This window comes from Heloderma suspectum, chromosome 9 (genome assembly GCF_057233095.1).
Source record: "Heloderma suspectum isolate Gila_16-S chromosome 9, 16-S_ref, whole genome shotgun sequence".
NCBI lineage: Eukaryota > Metazoa > Chordata > Lepidosauria > Squamata > Helodermatidae > Heloderma > Heloderma suspectum.
In genome coordinates this window covers 25011870-25022607 of record NC_139466.1, presented here as the reverse complement: position 1 = coordinate 25022607, position 10738 = coordinate 25011870, and the positions used below count along the sequence as shown (strand labels likewise).

Here is a 10738-nt window from a genome sequence, read left to right as displayed (position 1 = left end):
TAAGCACATCAATGGGGCTGTTTCGGATCTGCTCATAACATGGATTTCATTGTCACCACTTTTGTATTATTTTATCTGCTGCATTTTTTTTTTTTTTTACAAGACAGCACAATCCTGTCCATGCCTACTCAGAAGTAAGTCCCACTGCATTCAGTGGTAAGTGGGCATAGGATTGCACCCTTAGGATGGTTTCACAATATTTTGTAGTTTTATTCTTGTTCATACTGTGAACTGCCTTGTGCAACAGGTTGCTGGGAAGGTGGTTGAAAAAATAATTAGAACCATAGGTTGCATCTCAGCGCCTAGTTCAGTGCACTAAAATCAATGCACACTTAATGGTGTCCTGCATTGTGGCCACGGAGGTAAGGAGTTCCTCCCCAGCCCCTAAATGTTCAATTCTTAACTAGCATCATCTTCTTCAAAACCATTGCTGCTTGTTTTGCAAAAGAAGGATGAAGGATCTTCCCAGTGTCCCATGGGAAGATCCTACATCTGTATACAACCGTTCCATGAAGCTTACTGGAAATCTGGGGAACTGGTTTTCTCGAAGTATATTCATTCTCTTACGATGCATCCTTAAGCTAAGCAGAAGATGGTTTGGATGACTCTATGAAAAGTTATCAATCTATCTCATTTTTTTCACTCATCTCATGGTGCCAGTACGATCAGTCTAATACATATTGTCCCAGTGTCTAATTATTAGTTTACTTGGCCACATTATTGTTGCAATTAAAGAAGAACATGTGGAGGGGGTCCTTTTAAACATGGATCATGGATTTGCCTTTTAAATGGTAGACGAGTCATCCTTTGCTATTTACCAAAGAATATCTTGATCCTGAGGAGACAGACTGAAACTATCTTGATGGGTTTGGAGTCCGCAAGAGCATTCATCTGAGATCATTTGCTCTAGTGTGGAAAAATACCTGCACTGTGGGGCAGATGGCTAGTAATTAACCCCACCACTTGTTTCCTTTAAATGCTCTTTCTTTCTCTTAAAGAAAGGACCAGAATTGAAATATACAAACCACAGAAAGCAATATACTGAGCCTAACTAAACTAAAATCAAACAGAAAGAAACCCAGACAAGGCCCTTATTCAGTGAAATCAATTCCCAAGGCCGTCTGATTGATTTATAAGCATACTTTTCGGTTTCATTGATTTAAGGATTCAGCTTGTTTGAAAGCAAGTCATGGAAGAGCTCCTACAACTCAGGCTTTCTATTCATCGGTGACCGTAATTAACAAGCACAGACAATGGTGGGGGGAGGGAGGAGGTGTTCTCTCCTCTCCTTTTTATAGTGCTAAATTCATTAAGGAGAGCTGACCTCATTCAAGGCACATTCCCTTGTTTGGGATTAAGACCGATTTGGGAGACAGAAATATTTGAGTTTAAATAAAGCCAGTAGAATTCTGCCCACTGCGATAAAGGCAGCAACAGTCTCAGAATCAGGGTTAGCGAAATGATAACTGCTGCTGGATCCATCAGGAGCTTAAAAATGCAAGCTTCCTTGTTGCACTGAATCCTTCATCAGGCAAAAAAGGGTAGTCAGAGGAAAAAAGCTTTCTTATGTCAGTTTAGGACTTTGCCTGTGACTCCCCGCCCCTCACCCCCCAAGCTAAAGAAACAGTTGGCTGCTAATTAGATTTTTTCTTGGACAAGGTGGTTGCTTCTTATTGGTTCTTAGATTACAACAGAATATGCATTAATCATCTGCTGCTGCAATCTGATCCAGGGAAGGATCTCTTTACGGTTCTCCAAATTGCCACTGATGTTAACTCAGGGGTAGGTTGCTTCAAATGACATCAAAGACAAGAGCTAAAGTGTTTGGCGTGGATAATGCAGGTTGGCATCCCAGCATAACTGTGGAGTCTTGGGAAATTCACCATCTCTCAGTTTAGCCTACCTCACAAGGTTGTTGCGTGCCTCACTCGACCCTAGCTGCAAGCCTTATGCCCACCTACCTGTGAGTAAGCCCTATTGAACACAGCAAGATTTCCTTCTGCATAAAAATGCACAGGATTGTACCGCACAAGCACTTTCGCTTCTGGCAAAACCCTGAGTCTACGATCTCTCTTATTTCCCTCTCCTCTCCCTCCTAGGCTATGCTTGGAAGGAAGTTCATCAAGCCGTTGCGTATCCTTGCCTTTTAGGGGAAGGGAAAGCGTTGGATGCTTTTGTCCCAAACTGTGATATTTAAGCAAGTGCGTTTTGCAAAGAGCTTCCGAAAACAAAACAACCCCCCTACCAACACTGCTACCCACACGATCCAAATTTGCAGATTTCAAAACGTCCAGGACAGTCCCCCTCCCCCTCCCCCCCTCCCCCCAAGCCCCTTTGGTGTGACATTTAGCCCGTTGAAGAGATCTAGAGTTCTCGGAAAGCTTGCTGGCAATTGTGCCCACCCTTGGCCGGTCCTGATAGAGGGGATTTGCCTGATCATCCCCAAACCTGGGAATATCGTCCCAAAGCTTTCCATTCCAAGGGGGCGGGGGAGAAACCAGCAAGCAACCCACAACAAAAAGCCCCCCTTCCCCCGCTCCTTTCAGGAGAGTCTCCCCTCCCCTCCCCAAGCGACTCGGCTTCCCTGCATCCTCGGCGTTGCAGAGACACAAAAGGGACGCTCCGCTGGGTACCACTCCGGGAAGAGTTCCACCCGCCGGGCCCCGCCCCCTTCGCCCTCCCGGGAGGCTCCTCCCCCTTCGGCTTGGAACGCGCCGAAGCGGGCGCCGATTGGCTGAAGCCCTGCCGTAGCTCGGGACCGGAGCCGCTGGGTCTCTCCGGGCTCGCGTGCGGCCGGCAGTTCGCAGCAGCAGCAGCCGCGGCTGGCGCGCGCGGGGAGGGGAAAGGCGAGAGAGAGGAGGGGAGAGGAGGGGAGGGGAGAGGAGGGGAGGAAAAGCGACCCCGAAAGAGAGGCGGGCGCTTGCAAAAAAAAGAGGGAAGGGGGGGGCAGCCGAGAAGGGGGCCGGCCGGCCGGGGGCCGAAATTGGCGCGAGTGTTTCGGGGAAAGGAGCCGCGGCGAGCTAGGACTGGAGCGGCCGCGGCGGCTTGGCTGGCGGCTGTGCAAAGGAACTTCCCGCTGAGGGCGAGCGGAGCCCGCGGCCGGCGATCCCGCGCCCCCGCGGCGGGTCCTGCCCCCTCGCCTCGTCGCGCGGGAGCCGGGGAGTTGCTCCCTCCGCAGCGCTGGCCCGGAGGACGATGCGGCGGGCAGCCAAACTTTCCTCGCCTCGGCTTCGTCGCCCGGGGCGATCGGCGGCTCGGAGGCTGCCCAGCGCGAGATAACCGATCATGGGGCCAGCGAGCGCAGCAGCCGGCCGGCGACCCGGCGGAGAAGGATTGCGACGGCGGCGCCTCTGACTCCTCTTCTTCTTCTCCCCCCTCCCTCCCTCCCTCTTGATTGTCCTCCCCCCGCACCCCTAACCCGCTGCCCAGCCGAGAGCCGTCTGCGATCGCCCCCCCTTTTCTTTGCCCCCCCTTCTTTAGACCGAGGGATCGCATCCGCCAGCCCCGGCGACTCCTCGCTGACACCGGGGAGGGGAGGGGAGGGGGACTGGGATCCGCCGTGCCTCTCCCCCTCCTCCTTGCCAATGCCTCCCCCCAGTTCAGCTGTGATTTGAGCATGACATCGCCTCCTCTCCCTTCTCTCCAGTGCGCCGAGATGCTCCGGCGGATCTTCCCCAAGTAGAAAACCCTCGGAGCAGCTGCCTTCTTGGTTTTTTTTGGGCCAGCCTGCCTCCTTTCCTACCTCCCCCCGCCCCCGCCCCCGCCCCCACCCCCACCCTCTTTCCCACCCCTCCCCGGCCAGTTTTTCGCCTCTGTGACTTATGCTCCGACGAGCATCTTCTCTCCCTCCAGGCAGCTCCTGTTCTCTCCCCCCCTTTACTATTCCCTTCCCTTCCATGCCTTAGCCTTACTTTCTCCTAGCTCTTTGCTTCCCTGTTCATCCTTGATCTTGTTCGTGGTTTTTTTTTTTTTTAATTATCTGTATTAATATCTTGGCCAAGCAGAGGTCCCCCCCCCCTTTCCCAGAGAGGCTCCGCTTTCTGCATTAAGGTCTGTGCAGTTTTTTGGGGAGGGGGGAGGGGGTGGGTGGCGAAGGAAAGGGGGGAAAAGAGAGAGATTTGCGCATGCCAGGTGCAAGTATATTGAGGCTCCTCCCAACACACGGACTGCACTTAGTATGTGTGTGTCTGGGATCATTTCTTCTTCTTTTTTAATTTTTTTTTTAAACCACTGAAAATAGATTTGCCTTTTCGGTAACTTCGAACTGTCCTTGACCCGGCAGAGAGGAAGGAGAAGCATTTTGATTTTCTCTCTTTCTCTTTTCTTCCAGAGAAGGGGTTGTGGTGCTGGTGGTGCCTCTAACTAGGGAGTGCTGCTGAAAGATGTGCGGCGAGGAAGCAAGAGGCAGTTAGCTCTTAAAGTAACCACACTGAAAAGCCCCCTTCCTTCCCCTGCCCCATCCTTTCCCTCCGATCACTCCTTCCTTCCTTTCCATCCCTGAAACAACCCCAAAGTAGGCAACCCAGATCCCTCCCGCCCCTCCTTTCCAGCCGCAAAATCAACAGGCAGCAAGAAAGAAGGGGAGGTGGGGTGCACTGAGCCCTGAGCTATGGATATTCTGTGCCCCCTGCTCCGGTTTCTGCTCGCTCTCTTGTGGACTGGGGTAGGAGCCCTGATCAACTTGAAGTACTCGGTGGAGGAGGAGCAGAGAGCTGGCACGGTGATTGCCAACATCGCCAAAGATGCCCGAGATGCAGGCTTTGTGTTGGATCCCCGGCAGCCCACCGCTTTCCGGGTGGTCTCCAACTCTGCGCCACACCTGGTAGACATCAACCCTGGATCGGGGTTACTGGTGACCAAGCAGAAGATTGACCGGGACCTACTTTGCCGGCAGAGCCCCAAATGTGTGATCTCGTTGGAGGTCATGTCCAGCTCCATGGAGATCTGTGTCATCAAGCTGGAGATTAAAGACCTCAATGACAACGCCCCCAGCTTCCCCACGGACCAGATTGCACTGGAGATCTCCGAGACGGCCAGCCCAGGGACTAGGGTGCCATTGGAGAGTGCCTACGATCCGGACTCGGGCAACTTTGGGGTGCAGAGCTATGAGATCACGCCCAACGACCTCTTTGGGTTGGAGACCAAGACGCGTGGCGACGGCTCCCGCTTTGCGGAGCTGGTGGTAGAGAAGAGCCTGGACCGCGAGACCCAGTCTCATTACAGTTACATGATCACGGCTTTGGATGGGGGTGACCCGCCCAATTTTGGCACGGTGGAGTTGAACATTAGGGTCATCGACTCCAATGACAATAATCCTCTCTTTGAAGAGCCATCCTACACCATTAGTGTGCCGGAGAATGCCCCTCCAGGCACGCCGGTGATCCGTCTCAATGCCACAGACCCTGATGAAGGCACCAATGGGCAAGTGTTGTACTCAATCCACAGCTACGTGTCTGAAAAGGCCAAGGAGCTCTTCCAAATCAACCCCCAGACAGGCCTGATCACGGTCAGTGGGGCAATTGACTACGAGGAAGGCCACGCCTACGAGTTGGATGTGCAGGCCAAAGATCTTGGCCCCAACTCTATTCCTGCCCATTGCAAGGTGACGGTCACGGTGCAAGATGCCAACGACAATCCCCCTCTCATTAACTTGCTCTCTGTTAACAGCGAGTTGGTGGAGGTCAGTGAGAACGCACCTCCAGGCTACGTGATTGCCCTGGTCAGAGTTTCTGACCGCGACTCCGGCGCCAACGGCCGGGTGCAATGCAAGCTGCTGGGTAATGTGCCCTTCCGCCTTCAAGAGTATGAGAGCTTTTCCACCATCTTGGTGGATGGCCATTTGGACCGGGAGCAAAGGGACCAGTACAACCTCACCATCCAGGCAAAGGACAACGGGATCCCCTCTTTGCAAGCCACCAAGTCCTTCACTGTCAAGATCACGGATGAGAACGACAACCACCCGCATTTCTCAAAACCTTACTACCAGGTTATTGTGCAGGAGAATAATACCCCTGGGGCCTACCTTCTTTCCGTTTCTGCCAGGGACCCTGATCTAGGCCTCAATGGCAGTGTCTCCTATCAGATTGTGCCATCCCAAGTAAGGGACATGCCTGTCTTCACCTATGTCTCCATCAATCCTAACTCGGGAGACATCTATGCCTTGCGATCCTTCAACCATGAGCAAACAAAGTCTTTCGAGTTCAAGGTCTTGGCCAAAGATGGAGGCAACCCCTCTTTACAAAGCAACGCCACCATCCGAGTGATCGTCCTGGATGTCAATGACAACACCCCTGTGATAACTGCCCCTCCTCTAGTCAATGGGACTGCAGAAGTGTACATACCCAGGAACGCTGGAATCGGCTACTTGGTGACAGTGGTCAAAGCAGATGATTATGATGAAGGGGAGAATGGGAGGCTTTCCTATGAGATGGCTGAAGGAGATAGAGGGTTTTTCGAGATTGACCAGGTCAATGGTGAGATAAGGACCACTAGAGCATTTGGGGAGAATTCAAAGACTACGTACGAGCTGATTGTGGTGGCCCATGACCATGGGAAAACATCTCTCTCGGCTTCTGCCTTGATTTTGATATATCTTTCTCCAGCACTGGATGCCCAGGAATCTATAGGATCTGTTAACTTGTCCCTGATTTTTATTATTGCCCTGGGTTCTATTGCTGCCATTCTGTTTGTCACCATGATCTTCGTGGCGGTCAAGTGTAAAAGGGATAACAAAGAAATCAGGACCTACAACTGCAGGTAAAGTCTACTTGTTTCTTGGTACCAGCAAAATGTGAGTGTTTAATGGCAACTCATGATAAAATAATAATAATAATAATAGCAATAATTGTACATCAGTCGAAGGGATCAAATGGTTCCAAGAAAATGCCATATTAAAATGTCAACAGTGAACCTGTTGTTCACCTTTTAAATGTATTCACCCAGTTGTGGTTAAGTGAATTTAATATGGTGATTTTGATACAAATTGTCCACAATCTAAAACACACCAGATCCAATTTGTCTTAAATCTGCATTGTGTGCCTGTCCTTGGCTGGAAAGTGTGTGTGTGTGTGTGTGTGTGTGGAGAGTCCCACAGTCATTCTGACAATCTATATAAAGAATGATAATGCAAGAAAAAAGAAAAGAACAGCAGGGTTGCAGCCAGCTTTTAGGATGTAGGTGTGAGTTCATGCTCCTTTTCAGCTCTGCCCAGGCTTGCAATGTGATGAATTGGGTTTTTTTTGTTTTTTTGTTTTTTTAAACGTGGAGTAACTGAAGAGAAACCTCTGTGGGGGAGTTTGAGAGTAGGTGCTGTAGTGATGAATAAACCCATACTCTTTTCAATTGCTGTAGATGGACATCGCTTTTTAAGGGCCTCTGCAGTCCTGTCGATATCCCGTTCCCGCCAGATGAGGTCACTGTGGGCGCTTTTTAGAACCATGGTTGTTTTCTCCTCCAGAAGGGTTGGTTGTAAAAGGAACGTGGGGCTGCCAGAACAGCAGATGAAAGGAAGGAGGGTTCAGCTAGAAATGTACCAAGGATAGCAAAGAAAAGAAAATAGCGGAAAAAAGCACTTGGAAAGACCTTTTTCATTCTCTTTTTGCAAAAAAGAAGTAGTGGGGGCAGTATTTCCTTTTCCTATATTTGGAACTTGTGCTGTAAGTCTTGAAAGGAGAAAATAAGCGCTAAGTCACCCTCTACCCCACTAAAAAACTTTATATCCAAATCACAGCTTAAAGAGCCGAAGGTCACCCCTAGCTCTTTCCTCTTTTTAATTGGCTTTTGAATTGCCACCGTCTTATTTTTTTTTATTATACGGTTATCTGTATATTTGGACGCCTTTGAAGTCTGAGACGCGGGGTTGCGCATGAAACCTCCCCCCCTCTGCTTTTGAAATCTTTAAGATGTGGATTTGAGCCCCCTGAATATGTAACACCCGGGCGATTATTGTCTGTCTCTTGCTATTCTCTGTGTTGCACAAGTTAGTAGACAAACGCTAACTGCACATGAATATCAATTGGGCGCCATAAAGGAGCAGCTGCAACGGCTCATAAATGGTTTAATCCTGTTACGAGCGAGCGAAATAGCCGTGACTCCTCTGTTCCTTCAGTCCTAAGTCATTTCTGATGGCAGGGAAGGAAATTAATTTTGCCCTCTCTTTTGAAATGTACGAATGCCTCTGGCCATTTGGAGAGGCTGAGAGAATCTGTAGTCTTTAAAGTTTTATTTACACTGTTAGAATGATGACAGAGAGTTTAGGGTTTCGCTTTACCTCTCTCACTTCCTTTTTACAATGTACAGCTCCACTGGGTGATAGGTTGTTCCTGTGCGTGCATATACAGAAAATCATTTGCAAATAAAGCCATTGCATGTGCAGTTCTTAGGAGCCACTTGGCTTTTAAATGAGAGCTAATATGCCGAAATTCTTGCCAGCTTGGCCCATTAAGCAAGAATAGGCGCTGAAGGAAAAAAAAAATTCCAGTGGTGTCAACGCCCCTAACAGATCTGCACTTCTGTATAACCAGTTGGTTTAGTGGGATGGCTTGGGGATTAATGAAGTATGCTTTAATTAAATAATTGGTCAATAGGAGGGGGAAAAACACATCCACAAATAAGACCACAGAATGAATGCCTGTAGGCAACATTTGGAGATGCTGCATTTGTAACTGGAAACATTTAGAGAAACACCGTAATTTAACACTGCAACACTATATGTGTCTACTCAGAAGTAAGCCCCATTGAGTTGAGTGGGACTTGCTCCCAGGTAAATGTGTATAGGATTTTCTGCCTATGGCATCTTTAAGTGTCAATAGCCTACTCGAAGTGCATATAGATCTCTTCCACTCTCATCTTCCCCGCCCCGCTGCAAAAGAAGCCCTGGAATTTTCTAATGTTTCATGAAATGCATGCTGCAAAGAACATCTCTTGACCAGTATCAGTGGGATCAGAGCAAACCAATGCTGCATGTGGCCACATCAGAAAAGCTTAGAGAGTGGAGGGAAAGGAGCTTTTTTCATGCAAGGTATATTTTACGTGCAAGGAGTGTGTGTGTGTGTGTGTGAGTGAGTGTGTGAGAGACAGAAGTGTGGGCAGGTGAGCAATGTTCTTGGCAGGTGAGCAATGTTCTTTCGTTCTTCTGCCTCAGTACTGATGGCTGTGCATCAGCTTGCTGTGTTTGATCTGCAGACCTCCACATTTTTGGAATCTTATCTCTCTTTCCCTACAACAACAGCAACAATAATAAATTGATATCTTATCACATACCTTTCCCCTTCCACTTCACTGCTCTCTCTGTCTCCGTTAACTTTGCCTTTCTGGGATGATTCTTTAGTTCATTCTTTAGAGCCCATGATTTTCAGAAAGAAGGCCCTAGTTCCATCCCCAGTCTCTCCAGTTTTAAAAGATCACAGGTAGCAGTGCCTGGAAGGACTGACCTGTGCTCGAGACTTCAGAGAACTGCTGCCAGTCAGAGTTGATAATATTGGGCTAGTTGGATCACTGCTCGGACTTAATACAAAGGCAGTTTCTTTTGTTGTTTTCCTTCCTTTTGGTGTCTTTCCCCCATGGCTGGAATTTAGATGATAGTATTTTAGTAGCAGGCACCTGCCTGTCTGTTCTTTCTTACTGGCTTGCATGACTCTTTCGAGTACCATGTACTGTGATGGTGTTATATAAACATTAACCTGCCAAGGATGCTTAATAAAAAGTGCTCTTTCACTTGACACGTAAGATGAGAAAGAGGCCTTTTTGGCTTGTCAGCCCCCCCCTCCCCTGCCTCCCTTAGTATCAATTAGCTTTGAGCAAGAATCATATCAACATCTTTATTTATTGTGTAAAGCTCCTCTTGGGTGATTCATCTCACCGCTTCATCACTGCAATTGCTGGGTTTTCCAAACCCCTGCGATTTTGAAAGTTGAACATACACTACTTTGGGGGATGACTGCTTTCAGGCCTTGCTTAAAGTCAAACCCATTTCTTCGGGAAGGTTGCATTTGTTGGCATCTCCTATGCATATCTACATCTGTGTGGCACTGATAATGATACGCAGTCCCCAGCGCTGGTACCAAGTCACGGTTACGTCAATCTAGACTTACTGAGATAACGCTGAATGCGCTCATATTTTTAATTATTTTTGTAGTCGTTGTTTACTGATAATTTTCCTCTTGTCATCCCCCTTCTTTCCTTGTGTATAAGAGACAAAAGCAGACATACATTTTGTAAATCAGTAAAAAGTCAAAACGATAGTTTTTCCTTTCAAAATACACCACGCTTGGGCCTGTAAAACGTTTTTTAAAAAATTGCCCCAGAGGAATGGGAGCGTGTAGGGAATAGGAAAGTGTTGGGATTGGGAGGAAAAGTTTGACTCGTTAGATGTTATAAGGAGAAATGCAACACAAAAGAAAAATACTATATCAGTGTTACAAATAAGTTCACAAAAATGACTTACCCCCGGAAATTCTGCACTAGTCCTTTTCCAGTTTAAAAAACTTTTCCCCTTCTGCACACTCTTTTAAAAAAACTTGCCATAGGTGACCAGGCAAGTGGCGTTAAGCTTATGCTATACAGTTTGATAAAACACCTGTGAGCAGCTAAGGGAGAAGGTTTGTGCCAGGCTTACTGCTATGGGAGATGGCATGGAAGAATCCCTCCCGGTGCTAATTTTTCTCCCTGCTTTCCATGTTGATATTAATCAATTTAAGTAACTTTTCAAATCCTTATTAATGGAAATGCATTCACGTAT

At 48.2% G+C, this 10738-nt stretch overlaps 1 protein-coding gene across 2 annotated transcripts in view; it reads left to right on the top strand.

Moving 5' to 3' along the window:
- Positions 1-4272: 4272 nt before the first annotated feature.
- The window catches only part of PCDH19 (protocadherin 19), a 167006-nt gene continuing 160540 nt past the window's right edge, over positions 4273-10738 (top strand). For both annotated transcript variants that reach the window (XM_084813819.1, XM_084813821.1), the window contains exon 1: positions 4273-6756. In XM_084813819.1, coding sequence (XP_084669945.1) covers positions 4610-6756 — 2147 coding nt within the window. In that variant the 5' untranslated portion in view covers positions 4273-4609. The remainder of the gene's footprint in view (positions 6757-10738) is intronic.